The 25,596-nt window shown below is 45.8% G+C and overlaps 1 protein-coding gene across 3 annotated transcripts in view; it reads right to left on the bottom strand.

The window, feature by feature from the left end:
* Positions 1–25,596, bottom strand: part of LRIG1 (leucine rich repeats and immunoglobulin like domains 1) — a 115,399-nt gene that overhangs the window by 60,157 nt on the left and 29,646 nt on the right. For 2 of the 3 annotated variants that reach the window (XM_086366922.1, XM_086366924.1), the window contains exons 2-3: positions 15,847–15,918; positions 4,971–5,045 (exon numbers count right to left, since the gene is read on the bottom strand). In XM_086366922.1, the coding sequence (XP_086223048.1) occupies positions 4,971–5,045; positions 15,847–15,918 (147 nt within the window). The remainder of the gene's footprint in view (positions 1–4,970; positions 5,046–15,846; positions 15,919–25,596) is intronic. The other variant, XM_086366923.1, reaches the window with a different exon arrangement.

Below are 25,596 nucleotides of genomic sequence, written 5' to 3'. Positions count from 1 at the left end.
GCAACAAAGACCTAAGGATTTTAACAGCACAATTACAAAGTCACAGGTAACAGTGTTTGAGGAGTCTTAGCCTAGATCGCCTACCTGATCGAGGCCAAAGGAGGGGGAGAGGAAGCCACGAAACCTGGGTAAGGGGCAGGGTCCAAAGCACACCACCAAGAGGAAAAGAAGTTACGTGGACAAAGCCGAGGGCCACGTGGCTAACACCCTACAGCCAAAACACACAAAACAAAGCTGCTGGGCTTTACAACTCAAGTTGGTTTTACAGCAAGCATTTTACTCCTAGGGCTGAAGGGAAAAAAAAAAAAAATACCACACAGAACCATTTCCACTGGAACCAATCTCCTGAATGATACAAGTGCAGTAATACCACAGGAAAAGCGGAAATTTTTCTTCCCCAGAAATGTCACTTATGCATCACATGAAATTACTATTGCTGTGGGAATTGTAACTTGAGTTTCCTGGACTTCAAATTAGAAAGAAAGAAAGAAAGAACTCAAACGTGAAAATCTACCAGCAGAGTCTGCCCCCACTGAACAAAAGTCTGTTTCTTTTTCTGAGAAGCATTTCATGAAATCTAGCTCCCTCACTCCAACCCAATCCTATTAAAAGCTTTCCTTGAGTTTAATGCTTTTTGGTTATTAAGGACAAATGGCTTTGTCCTTATCTGCAGAACACAATACAAATAAAAATCTGCTCTTTGACAAATACATTAATTGAATTAGATTCCTTTAATCAGAAATTGTTAACCAACTGAAATTTTCCTGAAGGATTCCAGTTCCCAAAACTCTAGAAAACTCTGTCCTGAGGCCCTAATAGTAAAGCCAGGCTTGAAACAAACCCTTTTCCCCACACAGTCCTCCCAAGTGTGACCTCAGCGAAGCAGGGTGCTGGTATGCGGGTGATGAGAGTTCTGTCGTGTGAGCAAGGGACCAGGGTTACTGACACAGACTCAGGAGACAAGAAACCAACACAGAGATGAAGAGCTGACCTGGACAGGCAAACAAAATCCAGAGGCAAAAGCCCCCAGTCACCGGCGTCTGAACTGACACCACAAAGCTGCTACCTGTCCTAAAAGACATACGGCAGCAAGAGCAGCCGTGGGACAGCAGGTTCGGTATTTCTTTTGTGACATTATTGCCTCGACTCTCAGTTTCCTGGTCATGGAAGGGATATAAAAGCTGCAAGTGTACTTTTGTGAGTATTTCAACCCCTTCATCCACCAGATGAGGAAAAAGCACCTTGTCCCTGCTCACAGTATCATCAGAGATACAGCTGGGTATTTGCCTGGTCCCCCTCTTTCCCCTGACCCACCTGCCTACAGCCTTGTCCCCAGAAAGTGGTCCCAGCTCCTCAGCCATGTGGTCCCTTGGCAAGTTCTGATTATTTATCTCCTCCTGCCCAGGAAGGGGAGAATCTGGAGACTATAAGGGCTACCAAGGTGAATGCTGATTAAGCTAACTGACCTATCACGTCCGCAGACAATACGTCAGGAACCTCCTACGTGTGATGGCACTGTGTCTTTCCCAGGTCACTCTGGGCTCCAACTGCAGGGGCACAGAGGTTCCTATTACATGTTTGTTGAATACGTGACACCTTTTACTGCTTTCTTCTGAAAAACCACAAACACACCAGCAAAACTTGCCCTTCAAAGCCTGAATGGTGGACTCCCCTGGTGGTTCAGTGGTAAAGAATCCACCTGCCAATGCAGGAGACATGGGTTCAATTCCTGATGTACCGTGGAACAGCTAAGCAAGCCCATGCGCCAGTACTCCAGAGCCTAGGAGCTGCAACTACCGAAGCATGTGCGCCCTAGAGCCCGCGCTCCACAGCAAGAGAAGCCCCCAGTGAGAAGCCCGTGCACCGCAACTAGAGCGTAGTCCTCGATTAGTGCAACGGGAGAAAAGACTCGGCAGCGACCAAGACCCAGCACAGCTATGGAAGCACGCGCGCCCTAGAGCCCGCGCTCCACAGCGAGAGAAGCCCCCAGTGAGAAGCCCGTGCACCGCAACTAGAGCGTAGTCCTCGATTAGTGCAACGGGAGAAAAGACTCGGCAGCGACCAAGACCCAGCACAGCTATGGAAGCACGCACGCCCTAGAGCCCGCGCTCCACAGCGAGAGAAGCCCCCAGTGAGAAGCCCGTGCACCGCAACTAGAGCGTAGTCCTCGATTAGTGCAACGGGAGAAAAGACTCGGCAGCGACCAAGACCCAGCACAGCTATGGAAGCACGCGCGCCCTAGAGCCCGCGCTCCACAGCGAGAGAAGCCCCCAGTGAGAAGCCCGTGCACCGCAACTAGAGCGTAGTCCTCGATTAGTGCAACGGAAGAAAAGACTCGGCAGCGACCAAGAAGACCCAGCACAGCCGTAAATAAATAAAAAAAATAAACCTTAAAAAAAAAAAAAAAAAAACCCAGCCTGAACTGTTGGAATTATCAACAGTGGATGGGTGGATGGATGGATGGATGGAGATGCAAGGTGTTTTCCCTTAGAAGTCAGGATGAGAATGTCACATGCATCTGCTGTCCGCTCTCCCCTGCTCTTTGCTCAACTCACTTAGGAAATACAGGAATGCATGAAGGAAGACAGCAAATTTATCTATAATTCTGCTACTGTGATGTCATGCTGCTAGCCTGACTCTCAGGCAGTAAATCCACGAGTCTAAGATCGGGGAACACAGGCCCTTTAGACAGAAGGAAGGTAAAGACCATTCAGCATCTGTCATTTCAGAGAATTCACTGACCAAGTTACATGGAGCTCAGCTTCAGGCCAAAGGGAGTATCTGCCAATATAAACCTGCATTTTCCAAACTGAATCAGAATTGGGAGGGAGCCTTTTTTTCTTTTTCCTTCCTACTTTACATATTTTAACACTGTCTAATGGAATAGCAGGAACAAGGCCAACCAGCCCCCCTGCTTCAGACACCTGGGCCAAGGAACAGAAATGTATTTTTAGTCAGCAGAGCAAGGAGTGATTCACAGCACCACAGGCCTCAGGGCAAACGGGGGGCCCTGCCCGTCCTGGCACGGGGCGCGTCACAGTCACCTGCCACACTCCTGCCCCCATGTGGGGGAGAAAGGAGCCATGCATGGGCATGCGTGTTCAGTCTCTGTTCACCGCTCTATTGCGCAACTTACAGGAGCTCAGGCAGCCTCAGTTTCCTGTCTGGTAACATAAAGATGATCTCTGTGGCCTGGGCTTCCCAACCAAGTGAAGAACAAGGGGTGGGGAAGCCGTGCTTCTCAACCTTGAATGAATGGGCCAATGGCCAGGGGGGCCGGTGAAAATGGCTTCTGACCAGCAGGACTGGGATGAGGCCTGGGAGTCTGCATTTCTAATGAGCTCAGTACTGACAGCACACTGCTGGGCCAGGAACAGTCCTTTAAATAGCAAGGCATTAGAAGCATCTTCCCGTGTGCTGCTCTATAAACATACCAGGGATTGACATGTCCTTAACTAGCCTCAGGTACGGATAACTCATTTAACCAGCAATGAAACACCTTCCAGATGCTAGAACACCATGGGCCAAACAGCTGCAACAAGAAAATTAGATCCCTGACTGATCATCTTGGGACAAAGAGCTATATGCATCATTCCAGCACTCCACAGGTATAAGAAGTGACTCGCAGACCCTGTGGTCCTATAGGTGAGATCACGCCAAGGCCCAAGGGGCCAGGTGACAACTAGCCACCAGCCAGCAGCCGCTGCCACCCGTCAAACACCTATTCTGGCTTGTGCAAGACATTAGGAGTTTCCCGCACCTCATGCTCCCCTCGAACTTTGGACTCACTGCCCCTACGTGTACAAACACAAGGGGGAAAAAAAAAAAAACAAAAACACACAAGGGGAACAGGAACACATCCTGTAGATGAGGAAAATGAGGTTCAGAGAGATGAAGCCGTCTGTTCAGGACACAGGGCTGGGTCACAATTCTAAGCCCCTGCTCCCCAACCCCACAACACCTGGAAAAGGGTTAAAACCAAGACTGTATTTCCCAAGGCTGGGCCATCTTCTGAACACAGGCCCTGCAGCCAGGAAAACCTGGAGACCTGTAAGACGCACTAGTTATCGGACAGATGAAGCCTTCTTCCCAAGTCACTCTGCTCGGGTCAGTGTCAGAAAAGATACCTCCAGGTGATTGGACAAGTTATAACACCAGCAAAATCACCATCAAATAAAAATTGGCAGGCCTGGAGTGGAAACAGGAAATTTGGCGTGAAGAGGGAGGTGCTCTGCTGGGGAAGCTGCCAATAAAAGCTGGTCTAGAAAATAGCTGGACTTGTGACTGGTGTATCTGGAAAGACCTCTGGGTGAGTTTCAAACAAGTGAGCACCTCCGTCTGACTGCTGGAGAAGTGGGGTAACTGATAGTACTTAACGCCCCCACAGGGTGCTTCTCGGCCCCAACAATGACATACCCAGGGCATCTCCCTTTCTTCCTCACTGAGGTCCCTTTATTCCCTTTCTCATTTCCACTGCGTTGTCTATAATAGTCGACAGGTTTTATGCTGTGTTACACTTGACCATGACAAAGAAATCCTTACTTTTATGCTAATCTCAGAAGCCTGATTTTTTTTTTTTTTTTTTAAGCCCTGAAAGTGAGCTGAGTCACATTATCAAAGTTACTGCTACAAAGATGAGCCTGCTGTCTCATCACTGATACAGTGTTCTTTAAGTTCAGTTTAGGCACTCAAACTGCCAGCTTATCCATTAGGAACAAGAAATTTAATACCCCCGGGTATTAAAAAGATAATTTCCTGCCAAGCTAGAGATGAGGCAAAACTTCCAGTTTTTAATTCTACACACCCCGAAACAGCAAGCAACACATTTGTCATGATCACTAGAGGTACATGGAGTAAGACCATTTTTTCCAGTGAGCCCAGGAATACGAGTTTCCCTGATACCCAATGTCAGCAACACGATACCACGGCCTCCCCACACAGCCCAGGATCTCCCAAATGGTACCACTTACAGAAAGAGAGAGACTATATGAGATGAGGCACTGCCCAGGGATGGTATGGCTGTCAACTCATTGTTATTGAGGTACCTGTAATGACAACAAGAAGAAATGAATAAGTTAAATCATTAAAATTAGTTGTATGAAATTACAGATATACAAGGACGTCGTAAAAAAATGGCCATGGGCAAACTGCTATGCTGTAACGCTGAATACGAGAATCTAAACGCAAGTTTTTAATAGGAAAGAAGTTATGCCAGGTCATAAACACTACGTACCACACTCATAGTTTAGGAATAAACACACCCAGAACACGTCCCCTGTCCTCTAGGAGCCTCCACTCTAGCTCAGAAATCAAGACTAATAGACAAGGGACTGTGAACACAGGTGGAGATGCACGAAATCAAACAGCAGCTCCCCAAGACCATCACTGAGAGCGCTCCTTGGGGGCTGAAGGATCAGAGCCCACTCCAACTGGGATGGTCCTCCTCCCCCAGTTGCTTTATGCATGTCCATGACACGGCTCTGCCCTCACCAAAGGGCCACGCGGTTGCACCCAGTGCCACAGATTCATGCCCTCCTGTGGGGGGTTCCTGGTGCTGGAGACACATGAACCAATGACTAGTTCTTGGAGGTTCTTATCTACTTGCAATTCCAGCTTCTCTGAACTCTGATGAAGCCTCCAGACGTGTCTTCCAGGAATATATCCATATACACACATACTTTTTCACGCAGACAATCTGAAAATCTTCTGCAGAACCAGAGATGCTCCCCAAGCTCCCTTCCCACTTGAATATTCTATATCTGTACTTCCATAATTCTCAACTCTTAATGGAAGGGGAAGCCCAAAAGTCAGAACACAGCTCGCCTGGGCCATCCCCAGAGGCTCTGGAATCCAGCTTCCTTACATGGATGTGTATTTCCAAATTGGGGAAGAGACTTCAAAATCAGATTTGCAAAGTGAGCCCTGAAATCCTTAGGGTAGCCAAAGCACAGTGATCAGGCTTTTTGACGGGGGATGGGCTGGAAAGAAATGGTATCTGAGAATCAAGGATAATGCTGGTTTATCTTATTCTTGTTTTTTTACCCAATATGTCTTACACAGAGCACCCAGTTACGGTTTGAGGACAAGGCCACTGAAATGACAGCTGTATTCATACAAGTTTACAGCGAGTATTTGCTTGAATAGAATAATCTGGTTGTCTGCCATCTTTTATAGAATGAATGGGGAGGGGGAGGAAAAGGCCTTGAATTATCCCATTCGCTTTCTTCAGTGCCAAAGCTGGTTAGAGATGAAGCCTGGCAATTACTGGGCTGAGGGACACAAAATGTCTATTTCAACAGCTTCATGACTGAAGCATCTGGCGGAGAGAAAGCAGATCTGTACCACGTGGCAAAGCCTTTCTCCACTTAAAGGGCCCTTGTTTGTGTGCTGAAGTAGACGATTAATTACTTTAACAGTCTCTTATCTGACTGCCCCTAAAGCAGACTGCTTCTGCTTCACCTTTTATCTGTCCACCCCTGCTGTGATCCGTTTCCCATCTTGGTGCAAGGATGCTGAAAACTCACCATCTGTCGGAATCTCTACTAATAAATTTTCACAGTACCATAAATGTACATATTCCTCGATGAGATCCTCAGATCTTACCAGGGCAAGGAAAGCTAAGGTCAAGGGCTTGTTGCCAAGAAGGCAGCTTGCTTACAAACTCTTCATTTCTTAGAGATTTATTCTAAAACGCAGATGCTTGGCGGGGGGGTGTCATAATAATAATAACAGCAGCTAACTTACTGAGGGCTTATTATATGCCAGGCCTGACTCTTGAAGGCTTTTCAATATATTAATCTGTCCTTAGAGCCCTACTAGGCAGGCCCCATTAACATTTCCATTGTATCAATGAGGAAACTGAATCACTAAGATGTTAAGTAATTTAACTGAGGTCACCAGCAGTAAAAGGCAGTGGCCCTGGGGGTCAAGCCCCGAAGTCTAGGTTCTTAACCATTACTTCCATTTATTTATAGCTGCAGCAGCAACTCTACAGCATTATGTAACTGCATTGTCAGACTCTGGGTTCAGAACCAGGCGCTAGTACTGTTCTCTACCTCACAGGTGAGGTCTCTAAGTGTAAGTCACCATCCTAAGGTGACAGAGAGAGAGGGAGAGAGAGGCCTGGACAAGAGGTGAACAAAGTACAAGTGCCAGCCACGGGAGAGCCACAGCTGAAAAGGCTAGCAGGCAGCAAGCTTACAGCCTTATAGTAACATGGTAGCTGTCTTTCAGTTGTCAGTAAGGACTTCTCTGCAGGAGAACTTTGGCTGATTGAGTTTGGTCTCGGGCCACCCTGCTGTACACACAACAAACTGCTCCACCCAACTCCTAGGAATGATAACTGAACAAGCAAAGGGGGCATCGTTAGCATATCTCAAATCGTGACCAAAATGCTGGAAGCAGAGCGTGCAAGTGCGGCCAACAGCGCTGAAGGTACACAGGGCATTTCAGGTCTGGATCAGCAGCCCGGAGTCAACAAAATGAGGCAGAAATCGCAGGCTCTGATCAGCAGGGCTGCTGGATTTATGAAAAGGTCAGAGGGAACACAGAGAAGAAGATCTGCAAGGCTAGCTTACTTCTCGATCATTTCTATTTCAAAAGAAGGGCAAGTAAACCTCAACCAGCTCCTCCACCACTGGCTCTCTGCTCGCTCTGTCCCTTGTTGAAACCAGAACACTACCCTCGGAAGGCAACAAAGGCCCAACTCCCGCTGAGACACGACCAACTTGCCAGCCTGAAATAGAGGCTGGTCAAAAACAGCACCACCTCCAGAGCCAGCCAAAGAAGGGCCTCGGGACATTCGGCACAGTCTCCATGTGTAGGGATGCTGTCAGAATTTAGGACTGTGTTTGATGAAATCTTCTGAATATCTAGGGCTGTGCAGTCTTTCCCCCCTTCTCATTCCCTCCAAATCTGCTTCCATTCAAAGGCCCTAAAAATTCTTCTTAAATATCTGGCTTCTATAACTGAAACTTTTCCTGATGATTTAGGACCAAGAAATGCTCTGGAAGCATCAGACCGTGAACAATGGCCCAGCCCTGCAGCTGGGAAAGGTGTGAAAAAGGCATGGGGTGGGATGGGGGGAGAGCTTTGCATAGACCGCCTCCCCATCCCCCTATTCCCCATCCCACTCTTGGGGCAGAACCTGGATGTTGGCCTTTCCCAGCCTTCCGGGCCCCCTCAGCATTCTCTCTCTGAAACTTCCATTTACTGGACTTGGTGAAAGGAAGTTTTCACATCATGCAAGACGCAGAATGTTAAAAAGGATGCTTCAGAGAACTTTTATTACTGACTGCCTTAATCAAATCAGGCATCAACAAACAATGAAAAACAAACCCACAGGATCACTTTGAGTTATAGCCCTTTCTGTTTTTTAAAAACGGTTTGGCTCTAATTACTTACTGAATAGCTGATATAAGTACACAGTGAAATTCCAAATTGTTTCAAAAAAAGAACACCAGGAATATATATTGAAAGCCACCACTGCCCCCGCCCCGCCCCCTGGTTTGCCTCCAAGAGGAAGCTCCAGCTGTAGGCTGCTGCAGATGAACACACGGTTTTCTTCCACACAGATGCCTGTGTCTTACACAGACTATTCTGCGCCAGTCTCCCCTTAGTAATAGATCTTGGGGATCTCCCTAAATCTTTTAACCAGAGGTGAAGTGCTCCTTTGCTACGATGAATGATATGAATGAGCCACAACTGACGTAGTTGATTCACTAATTTTCTAGACACTGGTTGTTTCCAAACACAAAGTGAGCTGCCATTAATATCGGTCAAAGTTGGACTGGGGGTGCCACATCAGTTCGTTTTGTTTCTGAAGTGGGAGAAAGTCATCAGGTAGGAGCCACTGTGGAGTTAGGAACACTTCATCAATAGCCATTACCAGTGCTTTCAGCTACTCGAGAATAAGGCAGACTACGTTACTGACTTTGGCAAGACTTACAGTTTGCATACCAGCTGGACAGGTACAGGTATTTCAGTATCATGACACAGAATGCAGCTCCTCTAAGTCAACACTTAGAAACGACAATAAAGGCAAACACTTCTCTGAGTGCCAGGCTCTGTGCGGAGGATTTTCCGTGCCATGTGTCACTGAATAACATGTCAGCCCTTGAAGCAAGGCACTAATTCATCACCTCACGTTAAAAGACGAGACTGAGACCAAGTTACCGCACAGCAGAGCAGGGATTATTAGGAGGAGATGATACAGTTCAAATGTTTCAATCAGACAGACCCGGGTCCATTTAACCCTGAGCTAATCCCGTACCAATCAAACGGCCTTCAGTGGGTCACTGAACCTCACTGCGCCTTAGCTTTCTTCACCAAAAGTGCAAAGGACAAGCCCCAACTCCATAGAGTTTTGGCAGGATCTGGCTGAAATCACTAAATCTAACAGCCCAGGAGAGAGCCAGATATATAGTAAATGCTTAACAGGTGGTGGTGATTCACAGCCAAAAAGCAGTGCCTCAAGTGACACCCCCTTATGATTTCAACCCTCCCCTGAAACACACTGCACACGCGCACACACAGGGGCAGCAGAAGCCTGGGCCACCACAGGGCGAGCCATAAATACCCAGAGGCAGGCACGCTCAGCCTTTCTCGGCGCCTTCAGAACCTTTTAGGTCAACGGCCCTGGAAAGCACACGGCAGCACCCACGTTAGGCATTCCCGGACCAGGCAGCAGTAACGCGATCCGAGCGCAGTTCTGAAGGAGGACGGTATAAATAGCCCCTCTTATTAATAGAGGAGCCTCGCAGTCCAGGACTCCTGGCTGGAGGCTCTCCCTGGTGGGCTTTCCTCAGCGCTGCGGGCAGTGACGACCATGTGGTCTGGCGGCAGCTGCGCCAACATCCTCAGGTCCTCCGGGGGCCCCCAACCGGCTCGCTTTCTCTCTCCAACTGGCCCACGATGCTCTGCGGTTGCCGGCCTCCAAAATAAAACCACTGCTAAACCACCGACCACAGCTTTGCCAGCCTGTGGTTCCCCTCGTGCTGAGGTTTCCAGACTCAAGTGGTGGCTGCTGGCTGTGCAGGTTTCAGGAGAACTGACAGCCCCTGGAAGACCCAGTTAATTTAGAAGCAGTGTGCCCACTGTGATTTTTTTTCTTTTCTTTAATATGCTTCTCCATCTCCCCACCCATTGCTCCTCACTGCCTCTTCCTGCCTGCACGATGTATTAGGATTCCCTTCAGGAAAGGACTGGATCTTTATCAATGACAAGTTCCACTGCTCTGGGCCCTGAGGAATTTGTGTCATCCATCCCACAGTATGACACTGGGGACCAGGGGTAGTCATGCTGGTAAAGGGTTCACCCTATCAGCCCCCAAGGATTTGTATCTTAACAAGCCACCCAGCTCAGTGGCGGGGTGGGGGGGTTGTAGAGGGCAGCTCTGGGGTTCTCAAAGTAGAAGATAAATAATATACAGTGTGCCCCTGGGCTTCCCAAGTGTCTTAGTAGTGAAGAAACTGCCTGCCAATGCAGGAGACGTGGGTTCAATCTTTGGGTCAGGAAGATCCCCTGGAGGAGGAAATGGCAACCACTCCGGTATTCTTGCCTGAAAAATTCCATGGACAGAGGAGCCTGGCGGATTACAGTCCACGGGGCTGCACAGAGTCGGACATGACTGAGAGACTGAACACACAGCATAGAGCCTTGCCCACGTACAATGCTCTGGAAATCAGATCCAATGAATAGTTACTGTATCTGTAACTGGATAACATGTCACTACGCCCATGTTCCAGAGGCAGCACAGAAGGAAGTACCTTGTACTCAGCCCCGGTAAGGGGCAGAAGCAGGACTCCAAGCCAGGTTTGCCTACTACCAAACTCACATCCTCCCAGTACACGACACTGTACTCACAAGGAGTGATCCCTCTCTTTACAACTCCCACGCCCGGGAAGGCTGTGCTGCCACGGAGAGTCTGCAATAGGAGTGAGACCAGGGACTCCAGGCCTCACTCCCTCATTTACTAGCTATGCAATTGCAGCCTGGTTCCCAGGCTCCGCTCCACAACTGTCTGAAAATGTAGAAATGACCATAAGGAGCAGAGGGCTTTTTATTAGCACAATAGCCAGCTACAGTCAACTTTCCTGAGTGCATTAGCTGGAGGAAGAGGAGAAGACACACACAGTAGAGAGAGGGTAGACGACGGGGTCGAGAAATCTCACCCTGTCCCTAAATCCAACAGGAGCTCAGAAGGAAAAAAGCCAGAATGTGAAGGGAGAAGGGAAGGTGGGCTTGGACAAGGTGATGTGGGTTTGGACAAAGAGTCTGGAGGAATCAGAGGAAATACTAAGTACCTCAATAGAGAAGACCAATGCAGTAAGAGTGACAGAGGAGATGAAACACTGGACTTTCCATCCTTTTAAAATCTTGGGTGGAAGGGTGCAGGTTAAGAAGAGGGGGTGGGGGGTGAAGACAGTGCAGCTTCAGGCTTAAATACACAGCGCAGAAAGTGAAGAGGAACTAAAAAGCCTCTTGATGAAAGTGAAAGAGGAGACTGAAAAAGTTGGCTTGCTGCTGCTGCTGCTGCTGCTGCTACTAAGTCGCTTCAGTCGTGTCTGACTCTGTGCAACCCCACAGACGGCAGCCCATCAGGCTCCCCTGTCCCTGGGATTCTCCAGGCAAGAACACTGGAGTGGGTTGCCATCTCCTTATCCAACGCATGAAAGTGAAAAGTGAAAGTGAAGTCGCTCAGTCGTGTCCTACTCTTCGAGACCCCATGGACTACAGCCTACCAGGCTCCTCCGCCCATGGGATTTTCCAGGCAAGAGTACTGGAGTGGGGTGCCATTGCCTTCTCCCAACATTCAGAAAACTAAGATCATGGCATCTGGTCCCATCACTTCATGGCAAATAGATGGGGAAACAGTGGAAACAGTGGCAGACTTTATTTTTCTGGGCTCCAAAATCACTGCAGATGGTGACTGCAGCCATGAAATTAAAAGACACTTACTCCTTCGAAGGAAAGTTATGACCAACCTAGATAGCATATTAAAAACAGAGATATTACTTTGCCAACAAAGGTCCATCTAGTCAAGGCTATGGTTTTTCCAGTGGTCATGTATGGATGTGAGAGTTGGACTGTGAAGAAAGCTGAGCGCTGAAGAATTGATGCTTTTGAACTGTGGTGTTGGAGAAGACTCTTGAGAGTCCCTTGGACTGCAAGGAGGTCCAACCGGTCCATCCTAAAGGAGATCAGTCCTGGGTATTCATTGGAAGGACTGATGCTGAAGTTGAAACTCCAATACTTTGGCCACCTCATTTGAAGAGCTGACTCACTGGAAAAGACCCTGATGCTGGGAGGGATTGGGGGCAGGAGGAATGGGGGACGACAGAGGATGAGATGGCTGGATGGCATCACCGACTCAATGCATGTGAGTTTGGGTGAACTCCGGGACTTCAGTGAACACGACTGAGTGACTGAACTGAACTGAACTGGAAATCAAACAGATTTGAGTTCAACTCTCAGCTTTCCTGGAGCTGAGATTGTAAAGAATCCACCTGCAATGTGGGAGACCCAGGTTTCATCCCTCATTTGGGAAGATCCCCTGGAGAAGGGAATGGCAACCCACTCCAGTACTTTTGCCTGGAGAATTCCATACACAGAGGAGACTGATGTGATATAGTCTGTGGGGTTGCAAACAGTTACACTCAATTGAGTGACTAACACTTTTCTCAGCTTTACCAACCAGGTGACACTGAACAGGTTTATTTAATCTCTCTGAGCTTCCATTTCCTCCTCTGTAAAGTGGAGAAAATGACTGTAAAGAAAAGAATTTAAATCACATAGAGCTGGTGTCAGGATGAAATGAAGCCGTCTTCCTCTAAGGCTGAGTGTGGTGTTACTGTCATTGCTGTGCTGTTGTGATTCGGGAAATTTATTTTTAAGACTAACCGGCATCCCCAGTGAAGGACAGGTGCAAGTCAGATGCTCTCCGTTCTAGATCTGGGTGGGGATTAAGTTCCATAAAAGCACCAAGTAAAAGGGGGATTAAAAGCCGCAGGTCAAGGGAACCAAACCAATTGAAACTGGATGGCTGTTGGGGGAAGAAACAAATGGCAAGAGAGAGCTAGAGAGAACACAGCAAAGGCTCATGGGAGCATCAACTGTGCCCCCAATCTATGGCGGGGCTGATGACATTGGATCCACAACATAACATGACCCCCAGGGCCCCCCGGGTCCCAGGCCCTGGCCACACACCCCGCCCTCACGCACACCAGGCACAGTGGCCCTCGTCCTGGTCCTTCTGTGAGGGCCTTGTCTTCTATTTGCAGCTCATCCTGTCCACACCACTCACATTTTCTTGATCTGCCTGTCAGTCACCACCCTGAGCACTCCAGCTCCATTATTACCTCTCTAAAATCAAAGGAGAAAATCCTCCCCTGACCCTGTTCTAGGCCCCCTAAACACGTATGACTAGTGAGTCTCCTGGCTTCCTTGTTCCCCACGTGTCTTTCCCTTTTTTAATGTGGTTCTGTGACAGGCGAGGCTTGTCTGAGGTGCCAGGATTGTGGGAAATGGGAACAGCATTCAGGGGGCTACCAAGAAAACTACGAAGCCAGAGTAAAGACTATCTGAATGTAGCACTTTTAAAATTTGAAAGTGAATGCAAAACAACACTCATTCAGAGCAGAGTATGTAAGTTTTCAAACCAAGATATGATCAGCAACAGAGCCCTGTCAAGCCAGACAGGAGCCTGGGGCAAAAGGAAAAATAATCAGTTAAGCTGATTCAGACTTTACTTAAACTTTCTGTATTTTTTCATCATGGATTAGTATTATTTTATTATTTGGCATTCATTTTTCTTTTTTCAAATACTGCATTAAGGTCCTTTATCTTGAATGCTTAATTTTTTTTTAGAAGCCCCTTCAATCCTGCACCACTGGCAAATGCCTCTTACCTAACCCTTCCCTCGCTCTCTCTGTCTGCCTTATTCAGTCCTGTGCCCCCAGCAGCAGAGCAGTGCCTGGCACATAGGAGGTACTTGAGGAAATAGTGAATGAAAGCCTGAATGATGCCCTAAGAAATAACATGATTTTTGTTTTGTCCAATTCGAAAAGAAACCACTAAGCTCTGAGACTCAGCATACAGAAGTTGAATACAGTAACCACAAGTGGTTAAAGACAGCCTGGATCAAGGGAAAGGACTGGGTTATGGCCCAAACCGGCTCCTTGATGGGCTGGGTTTATCATTTCAGGTGGCTGTGGTGGGCTGTCACACCCCCACGAAATTCTTAGGCTGAAGTTCCAGCCCTCAATACCTCAGCTTGTGATCGTAAGTGGAGAAAGGGTTTTTAAAGAGGTCATATGGATGGGTTCTAATCCAGTATGATTGGTGCCCTTTTGACAGGAGGACATTTGGACACAAAGAAGAGGCACCAGGGAAAGGAAAGGCCATGGGAAGAGGTGGCCAAGAAGGTGGCCATCTGCAAGTCAAGGAGACAGGCCCCAGAGGAAACCAACCCTGCCAGGACCTTGATCTTGAACTTCCAGCCTCCAGAACCCTGAGAGAATAAGTTGCTATTATTTAAGTCACCCAGTCTGTGGTCTTTTACTAAGTAAACGTGCATAATGACCCACTTCCAAACTAGTCCAAATCACTGTGACCCTATGGAAAAATAAGGGCCCTGGACAAAGTATTTCCAAGCGTCCCTTCCAACTCTCATCTTCCTTTAACTTGGGAAGTTGGAACCTTCTTTAAACAGACCTGGAAATCATAAACAGCATTTTGGAGAATCTGGAGATGGTGGTAGAGAACACAAGTATTTAACAAATTGCATCATCTGATTAAATTTCCTTTAGATAAACCCTCAACAATAGGATCAAAAAATAATAAACAAGGATTTTTTTTTATCAGTTACATGTAACAAGTAAAATATATAAAGCACTTAATGTCTACTAAAAATAGAGTAACAACAGGAGCAAATGGGTGAATGATTTATGAAATATCCATGCATAAGTAGCTTTACATAAAAATTGAAATGGGATAGTAAAAATCTTTTAATTTACATGACAAAGTATTCACAAATGTAAGGAGAAGTAAGAAACAGATGTAAAACCATGGTATAAATATAGTTTGATTCCAAAATTTTGTGTAGAAGTATATATTTTTCACTAAGTGTCCACAATGTTTAGCCTTGGGTGATAATACTGGTGATTTTAATTTGTTTTACATATTTCTACAGTTGCCAAATTTTCTGCAATGGGTATGCATGACTTTTCTTTGAAGTCCCTATAGAACTAAAATCCTGAATAACTCTAACATTCACGTTAAAAGCAGAATTCCTCACGTTAAAAAGAGGAAGAAAAGACTGAGGCCTGACTTAAAGGACATTACAAGAGACAGCAAACCTGGCGTTCGAAAGACAGTAATGTCTAGTTCTGTTTGGAGATCGGGAGAGAAAAATCAGCCTTATTATCCATTTCTCTGTACCTTGCATTCCTGGGAAAGAGAAGGGGTGGGCCGGCTGATTTGCCCCAGCAAAGCAGGCTGCTCTAGGGCCCTGGGGACTGGGGGAAGTACCAGCCAGGTGTGTTAGCCCCCTGGGCCCCCAAGGCTTTCCACAAGCCTGTACAGCCCCCGTGGGCATGTGATTTCCAATAAATTCACACCTGCTGGACACACCCACCACTGACTGCCCAGGAAGAAGAGAGGGGCTTCAGCAAAGGAGTGCTAAGTAGGCAGGACCTTTTGTCTCCAACAGCGCCCAGCAGATGTCCCCTCTAACAAGGTTCAGACTGCTGATCCAGGGAAAGAGTGGCGCTGCCCCAAGACAGGGTCTTCCCCAGGAGCTTGCCATCCTGCCCACCAACCCCCCAAAGTTTGAGGAAAAGCACTCACACTTCTTGTAGATTCGGCAAGTCCTCAAAACCAGCAGGATCAATCTCAGAAAGTTTGTTGTAACTCAGGTTTCTGGAAAAAGGAGAGCAAAAAACAAAGAAAAAATTCAGTCAATACTCCCAAATTTAGGAATCATCTACCCATCCCTCCCCAGGAGAAATAATCCCTCTTACTCATAACTGCCCACATCCCATGTACTATTTTAAGTAACCCTGGTGGCTCAGACAGTAAAGAATCTGCCTGCAATGCAGGAGACCAGGGTTCAATCCCTGTGTCGGGAAGATCCTTGGAGAAGGAAATGGCAACCCACGGCAGTATTCTTGCCTGGAGAATTCCATGGACAGAGGGATTCTGTGACCACCATGCTGGTCCAAATGCCTGGCATCCTATCAAATGGCATTTTGAAAAATTACTGTTTTACTAAGGCATCAAACACTATTAAGAAACAGTAAAGGGAGTCTGATCCTTCACTGACTAAAAATCAGTGGTCCCCAACCATGGATGACATTTGGCAAAGTCTATAGACATTTCTGGTTGTCACGACTGAAGGGAAGGGGAGGGGAGGATCCTACTAGCATCTGGTGGGGAGAGGACAAGGATGCTGCTAAACAGCCTCTAAAGGACAGGATAGCCCTTAAGGACAGATCCAGCCTTCACTGCTAATAGTAACATTCAGAGGTTGAGAGACTTTGGTCTAAACAAAAACTTCAGGATCAAAACTCGCTTGCATGTATAGTTAAAGTTGAAAGGACTATTTAATAAATGAGCAATGTAAGATCTTAATCATAAGGTTTATATGAACATGGCATTCCTACCATCGATGAACAAATATTTCAAGTGATAATCATGCCAGAGAGAGGAGCACTGTCATAGGAAATCACGTTGGTGTGAACCAAAGCCTCACATGCCAGCAGCGTTCTCAAGATGACAGCGTCTATCACATGACTCAGAATTACATCCCTCTCCCCTTCAGCCCATCTGTGACCCCATTCTCAGAGGGAGACAAGGACCAAGCGGGACAATGTTTGATCTGCTGAGCTTCCCAGAGCACACCCTCAACCCAGACCAGCTTGATCTTTCAGGAACAGAACCCACACAGATGTGGTCCACACGGGCCCTCACTGTGCCTCACTCTCTGCAACCAAAATACATCCAATCCTGTGTGTGCCAAAGGAGCTGGCTACATTTTTCATCTCAGCTATTAATTCCATTGCCATTACTGCCAATTAACAAGTACTAGGAATCAAGAGTTCAAAGTCTCTTAAGGGGCCCAGTATCACATTAAGTGGCAACTTTCTTTTAAGCTTCCTCCAGAGACATTCCAATCAATACTAAGCCAGAGCTGAGAGCCATTTCACTGTCAACTCAAGACATTTATCTAAATAAAAGTCAAACCACCCTTGAAATTAATGGTACATCTGTGTTCGGGGCACAGCCTGAATTAAAAGCAATTTGTCCAGGGATTATGTTACCATAAAAATTGAAGGTGGTAATTTTTAAACCACCTATCGAAGTCAAGTGTGAGCTTGTCTGTTCTTGGGAATATTTACAATGAGATACTTACATGGAAATCAACAGGTTAGACTTGGAACAGAAAATCCACAAATGGAGAGAGTTCTTTCCTGTCACAGAAAGGACTGAGTGGACTAAAAGTTTCTCCTATGATGAGCATATTATCATGACAATGTGGGGCAGAAATCTTGTTTCTGGTTCTACAGGTAGTGTGAGTTGATAATGACTGTGACATTCATATCATCTCAGGTAATGGGGAGTTGCTAAGCTGGAGCAGGCTTGAGAGAAAGACTCAGAAACCACAAAGCCAAGAGCTGGAAGGGTAAACAAGGGACGCAGGCGGTCACCTGCCAGGTGTGGAATGAGGCTGACACAGCAGTGCCCACTCAACCTGCCTGCCACCTAAAGAGGCCATTTGTACCTGTTTCCCAAAAGAAGGGTGGTGCACACCAGTCTCCTTCATTTTCAAGAAGCCTGAGCTCTGAAATTTTATGTGCAGTCTTTTCAATTCTTTAAATGTATATGTAAAAAGCTGGCGGTGCGTGTGGACCACATCTCTGCAAACATAAATCTGCAGAACACATTTAAGCAGAGGATCACCATTTTTCAACCTCTGATCTAGTTTCAAAATGAATAACTTGCGGCCAGGGCAGGAGCTGGGGTTCACAGGATCTAGGGCCCAAGCTAGGCCTGGTGGCTCTGTTCTGAACAATCTGAAAGGAAATCACTTCCCTCAATCCCTGAGCCAGAAAAGTCCAGATCCTTTAGGAACTCAGGCTTAGAATAAAGACATTTAAAATCACAACTCTCCTTGGTCTCTATTTTTTCCCCTTAAGGAGCACATACAATTTATTTACATTTCAAAAACGCTGTATCTAGTGTTATATTTAAAACAGATGGCCAACAAGGACCTACTGTATAACATAGGGAACTCTACTCAATACTCTGTAGTAACTTAACTAGTAAAAGAATTTGAAAAAGAATACATATATGTATATGCATAACTGTAACATATGAATTATTCTGCTGTACACCTACCTGCAACTAACACAACATTGTTAATCAACTATACCCCAATATAAAATAAAGTAAAAAAAAAAACAAAAAAACCTTGTACAAATTCTGCTTTTTAGATAAGGCAACTTGATAAAGGGGGATTCCATAAGCTACTTTTATCAAGAAGCCAGACAGTATCAGTACTTAACACGGAGATTCCAGGAAGTAGCAATAAGTTCAAGAGACTTGTAAGTGGAAATCTAAGCGTTCACTTGGTCTGCCTGGATGAAGCGATTTTTTGATTCTCGATCAACTGGAAAAGCCACGTATCGCCAACCCAGACTGCCTCTAAGAGTAATTCTGCTCTCAGCACCTTTCACCAACACAAAGAGAATACAGGAGCTGAGGCTCAGGTCCCTTGGAATGACACTGCTTTGGGACAAAGAGCTTTTAAGTCTGAAAAATAAATCCTGGTACAAAGCGGGGAATGAGGCTGACACAGCCGTGTCCACTCACTTGCCTGCCACCTAAAGGGCCATTTGTACCTGGTTCCTAAAACAAGGGCGGGTGAAGACCAAGTCTCCTTCATTTCCAAGAGAAGCTCGAGCTCTGAATTTTTATGTGATTACCAACTGCTCTATCAAAAAACAGGGAAAATATTTACTTTCTTCTCCCTGACAAGCACAATCTGAAGTAAAATCCGCAGACATTTTTCTTGTTTGCTCATCGCTGGGAGAGACACTCTCAGTATAAATATTTTCCTATTGTGGTAAAATACACATAACCTATAGAGTACCATCTTGACCACGTTTCGTGTACAGTTCAGGGACATTAAGTACATTCTCACTGTTATATAACCATCACTACCATCCCTCCCTCCCTAGCACTTGTACATCTTTTCCAACTGAAACTCATCACCCATTAAACACTGACTTCCCATTCTCCCCTCCCTCCAGGGCCTGGCTACCTCCCTTCACTCTACATGCTGTCTGTGTGACTTGGACTTGAGAGGTACTTCACACGAGTGGAGCCATCAGTACCTTTAGTGTCTGGCTGATTTCACTCAGCACAGTGTCCTCAAGGTGCACCCATACTGTGACACGTGTCATGCGTTCCTGCTCCTTTTTGTGGCTGAATAGTATTCCATTATTCACCTGTGTGTGTGTGTATCTTCTGTATTTTGTTTCTCCCTATAAAAGCTGATAGATATTAGGGTTGGTTCCATCTTTCGGTTATTGTGAATCATGCTGCTGTGTACATGGTCATCCCCCACCCACACCCGGTATAACATATAAAGATTTTTTTTTTAAACTCTTTGACTGCCACACTTCCTGACAACGTTCATTTCTCCAAGATGAAAGATATCCATATACTTTGGTCCAAGAACTGTGCAGAGAAGGGTCTGAATAACAATTTAAGAGTTAATTAGTGAAAAACTTTTACCTAGGAGACCTTTTTTTCTCAGGTGGCAGCTGACAGGCACACAGGTCTAAGGCATCTCACTTATTTCAGCAAACATGGTCAGCCTTACTAGGCCCGACATCTGAGTGTGTTATTGGTTGAAGGTTTCAGATTCTCCTGTCAAAACAATCCATCTATCAGCAGGACAGATGCTGTCAAAAGCACTTCTGCACCTTTCAGGACCAAAGCGCAGAGGAAAGAAACCTTAGGGAATTTAGTTACTGCCAACTGCAGCTTTCATTAAACAGTTTGTCAGCCACTGTCATAACACAAATTTCCCTTGTACTTGCACAAAGGGTGCACCACTCTTCCAACAATGGCGCCCAGCCGTAGATACTCTTTCTGCTAATCTGCTGAGAGATGACTGTCCGGCCCACCGTTTGCCCAACATGCCAGAGGCCCCTCCGCAGAGACCGGCTCAAGTTTTAAACAGGTTTTATCTGCACCTGAGGAGCAAAGGGTTCAACAGTGCACGGCAATAATCTGCTTGCTGAGCCCTTTTCCTGGCAAGACCCCTACCCAGACCTCACAGAATGAGAAGAGCTAAGTCTTCAAATAGCTGAGAAATCCCCCACTGTTCTGTAAACCCCTGCTCTCCTATCCAGCAGCACCCAGCCAAGTGACCCTGACATTCATACTTAAACTAATCAAGATTACAGAAAACTAGGACTTCAGGGTCTCAGGGGCACCAGCCACTATCCACGTGTCCAACTACCTGTGGCTAGCAGGGAGAAGCCATTTCCGTCATCCCTGAAATTTCTATTAACTGAAATCAAGGAGTAATCAACAAATATTTGAAGTGAAATGGCATGGAGGGAAGAAAGTTGGATTTGAAAAATACATGTGATCACTGCAGCTTTGTAGCACAGTCTGAGGTTAGGGAGTGTTATTCCTCCAGCTCTGGTTTTCTTTTTCAAGGTTGTTTTGGATACTCAGGACTTTTGTGTTTCGATACAAATTTTAATTTTTTTGGTTCTTATTCTGTGAAAACTGACAAAACAGAAATAGTTATAGATGTGGAAAAGAAACTTTTGGTTACCAGAGTGTAAAGCGGCGGTATAAATTGGGAGATTGGGATTGATATATACACACTATTACATACAAACTAGGTAACTAATAAGGACCTACTGTTTGGCAAGGGAAGTCTACTCAATACTCTGTAATGACTTATATGGGAAAAGAATCTAAAAAAGAGTGGATATTTGTATAACTCAGTCATTTTGCTATACACCTGAAACTAACACAACATTGTAAATCAACTGTTCTTCAATAAAAATTTGAAAAAATAAATTTGAATTTCCCAACAATCTAAATCCACTGGAATCTAGCACCAGCTGTGCTTGGGTGGCTCAGGCGTGTCTGACTCTGCGACCCCATGGACTGTAGCCCGCCAGGCTCCCCTGTCCATGGGATTCTCCAGGCAAGAATACTGGAGTGGGTGGCCATGCCCTCCTCCAGGGGATCTTCTCAACCCAGAGATTGAACCCAGGTCTCCTGCACTGCAGGCTGATTCTTTACTGTCTGAGCCGCTAGGGAAGCCCAAAGGCTTTGTTAAAAATGTGGTGGGGGAGGGGCACGGATCTCAGCCCCTGTCCCTCAGGCACACACAGTTCTTAACCAATCCCAGCAGAGGAAGAGGGCTTTGAAAACTAAATCCATGAGAAAGACACTCTTAAATAAAAAAATGCCCTCTGAATGTAATTCTATAGGCTTTATCAGCTATTGACATAATCTGACCAGCACCAGTCTGGATTACAACCAGAACCACATATTACAAACTTGGCAAACACTATTCAAAGCTGGCAAACAATAATTCATTGATTCCTTGGAAGCTGGGGGATAAAACGTTCCACTTACTTCTGAGTAAAGTTGTGGTGAGGAGACAACCCCAGCATCACTAGATAATGTCAACAGCACTTTACCCTCAAAAACAGGCACTGCTCACAGACCACTGACTCTACAGGCAAAACCTCTCACAGGAAGGAGAGTGCCATGCACAGCTGTATTTTTCAACTTTATGAAGAAAAATAATGCAAAGTGGAAGGAAGCTGGCCACAAATCTGTGACAGGAATCCTCTGGGAAAGAAGGTTTTCCCATTCAGTTTGGTTTCCAGGCCAGTCTATTTCCCACTACTCAGCCCTGTCTGGGCACCTGAACAAAACAGAACTTTGCATATTTTAAGAGTTCAGATGTTAGCTAAAGCCAAGAATGCAGCCGGAAAGCAACCCATCTGCTGAGCACACTGGGGTGCCTCGGACTGGCCTAGAGGGGTGCCTCTTCTCTCTCTGCAACCTGTGGGCTTTGGCTGTGTATCTCCTCTTAACCTTACAGGGTGCTGCCTGCCATCCATTATAAAAGGAGTCATCTGCTTAGGACTAACTGGGAAAAAGTGATTAGTCTTTTCCCCAAGGGGTATGAATGAGAAAGAACACGCAGACTTGTTAGAGTCATTTAATCTCTCTCTTTTTTTTTTTTTCTAATTTTATTTTATTTTTAATCTTTACATAATTGTATTAGTTTTGCCAAATATCAAAATGAATCCGCCACAGGTATACATGTGTTCCCCATCCCGAACCCTCCTCCCTCCTCCCTCCCCATACCAACCCTCTGGGCCGTCCAGTGCATTTAATCTCTTAAACTTTCAAGGCTTTTTCTGTTGCATTTTTGCCTTCTGAGCAGTTATGTGTCGTACGTATCAAGATCCAACGAAATCACCACACTGTGTTCCTCAGGCCGACATTATAAGGTTTTATGGGAAGAAATTTATTTTTAAATCTAGGATATCAGATGCCCTTACCTTTTTTTCCCTCCTATTACAACACTTTCCCCTCATTAACCAAAAGTCATAAGTGAAAGGGCTGATCATACACATTGAAGGTTTATTTTAAGAATGACAAAACTGTATCTTAAACTAGATTTATCATTCCTCTGATATCCTCACCAAGAATTACCAGGCAGAAGGTGGTTTTATACTTGTGTTTCTTCTGTACGGTGATCAACCACATATTCCCTAAACTGAGGCTCAGAAAAAGAAATACATTCAGCAAATAATCAAATGCAAAATCACTGGACAGAACTCAATACTTAACAGCTCACCTTGACAGCTTTAGGTCACTAACATTAGACAAAGTCAGTAATGAGTCATAGTTATTCTGACTTTTGAAAATGTTAAACAGATAATTCTATATGCAAATGAGGCTTACAAGCAACTCAAAACAAGAGTAATTACACACTAGCCATTACCCACACACCAGAGTCACTCACTTCTTAAAAGCAGCTTTAGAAATGAGTGTGGGTCTCCGACTTCTGATGCTTAAGACATTATCTGAGAGAAGTCAGCCCTGTGTAACTGATCCTGCTGGTCTTAAGTGTGCTTCTATGCCTGACAGTTCACACAGCTCACCCAGGCCTGTGGTTAGTTTGAATGCAGGCTTAAGTCTTTGTCCTATAGCACCCAGCAGATGCCAAGTTTGGCAAATATTTATTGACTGTTGGTCTATCGTCTATATTGCGCCTAGGTTAAGTTCTAATACAAATCAGGATAAGATCTAGTTCATGACTTCAAAGAGTTCACAACCTACTGGTCAGATAAGACCCTGAACCAAATAACTCCACCCAAAGGCTCTAACAGGGCAAGCATCTTGGGAATGATGAACCAAGAGTTGCAAAATGACAGTTCTCGGGCCAAAGGTGAGCTGCAGGGAAATTTGTGTCTGACCAAATGGTATTTGGAGAGACCTAAAGTTTTCAGCAAAAATTTGAACGTTTCAGCTTCTCTTGAAATTGCAGGGACACCTCAGAGATGATGTGAGTTCAGTTATAGACCACTGCAATAAAGCAAATGTTGCAATACAGAAAATCATACAATTTTTCTGGTTTTCCGGTAAATACAAAATTGTGTCTTTATACCATACTATAATCCATGAAGTGTACAACAGCATTATGTCTTAAAAAATAATAATGAACATACCTTAATTATAAAATACTGCTCTTAGAAAAATTGACCCTACAGACTTGCTCGGTTCAGGGTTGTCACAAACCTTCAATTGGTAAAAAATGTAACAAAGCAAAATGCAGTAGAAGGCTGTATGCCTGTCATCACAGGGCCAGCATGCTGACAGCACAATCCGTTACATTATTTAGCAAGGACCCAGCTGACCACAGGCCTCACCACTCCTATGATCTTCCTCAGGACTTCTTTGCTCACTTGTAGTATCTCCCTGGCACTGCAAACATCTGGGTTTGTCTTCCTGGCATGGAGTCCAGGTGACGTTCAGAGCAGGGAAGATTAACTATGATGAGGAAGGTTTATCAAAAATGCAAAATGAAAGTGAATGCTCAGTCATGTCCAACTCTTAGTGACCCCACGGACTGCAGCCTACCAGGCTTCTGCGTCCATGGGATTCTCCAGGCAAGAGTATTGGAGTGGGGTGCCATTGCCTTCTGCTAAATCTGGAAGAGCAGCAGCACAACAGCATGGCTTTTAAGGAAGAGCTTCAGGATATAAGGCCAGAAAAGTACAGTAAGGCATAGATTGAAAAAAAAAAAAAAAAAGCCAAGTCAGGAGCTCCTAGAAAGGAGAAGGGCCAGACAGGAAAGGTTGCAGGCTAAGTGGAGAAGAGCATGCAGCCCCATGCTGTCAGAGCGACAACGCCGCAGGCAGTTAAGGCAAGGGTGTGCAAACCATAATAAACCCCAATGCCAGGTCCACTGTGAACTTTATTACAAGATCATTACAGGTGATTCCTGCAGCAACAGAAAATCTCCTTGCTCATCTAGTTCAAGGTCTGACCTGAACGCTCAAGAGGCCCACCGTCACTGAAAGTAATCGATTTCTACAACAGCCCTTAAAACAGGAGATCCTAGGATCAGCTTTTCCTGCCCAAATCTTAGCTTGGGTAAAGACAGAAAGCAATCGGATATGATATGGCTCTCTCATTTAAGCAGTCTCATGCTTGATTGTGGAGGATGTACTAGTGGGAGTACACAATTTTTCCATAATAGTCATTCGTTAAATATGGTCTGTGCATCACTGACAATGAGAGATAGATTAATTTCATTAATAAAAGGCACTCCATTCGCTGCAGCAACTAAGTTTGGTGGGGACCTCACTAACAATGAAGATTTGGGCAGAGAATAGCTGCTGGCCACAGGCTGACCACCCTACCCCCACAAACCTGTCATAAAGACACCAAAACCCAGGAACACCCCAGCAGGGAAGAAGCACCTACAGCCGGCACTTGGTTTTGCTATTAGAGAAGTGACTTGGAAATGGGCAGAGGTGGTGAGGGGTCAGGAGTCCACTCACCTATTCTCTCCTTTATCACCTCTGGAGAGGGATCACACACTGGCCCTTTCAGACAGTCCTTAAGCTCTACTGGGCTTTCCAAAGTTGTCACCCCCTTGCTGGGCACCACTCCACACACAGCTTAATCTTTCCCTCTTGAAAGCCCAGCCGTTCCATAGAATAGAGGGTGGTGGTGCCTCAGGGCCAGGCCCTCCCACCCCCACCAACCTCTCCTCCTCTCACCAGGGCTCCGGTGAGAGCAAAGGGCTCATCAATCAGGACCTAAAAAGGCTCTAAAATGAGCTCCAGGAATGTGGGCTCACCTCCACCAACACACTCAAGAGGCTGGAGTTCCTTTGGTTTAAAAAAAAAAAAAAATGGAGGAGGATTTTCCTAAATGAAAACCATGCTGTATTAAGGCAGGAAACGGAAGCTCTTGCTTCTGTCCTAGTTAAAACAAGCCGAGCAAAAGGGACAGGAAGTGAGGGACACA

Source organism: Bos grunniens, chromosome 22 (assembly GCF_055505025.1).
Source record: "Bos grunniens cultivar Pamir isolate PY7600 chromosome 22, Bosgru_T2T1.0, whole genome shotgun sequence".
Classification (NCBI taxonomy): domain Eukaryota; kingdom Metazoa; phylum Chordata; class Mammalia; order Artiodactyla; family Bovidae; genus Bos; species Bos grunniens.
This window is presented reverse-complemented; position numbering and strand designations above follow the sequence as displayed.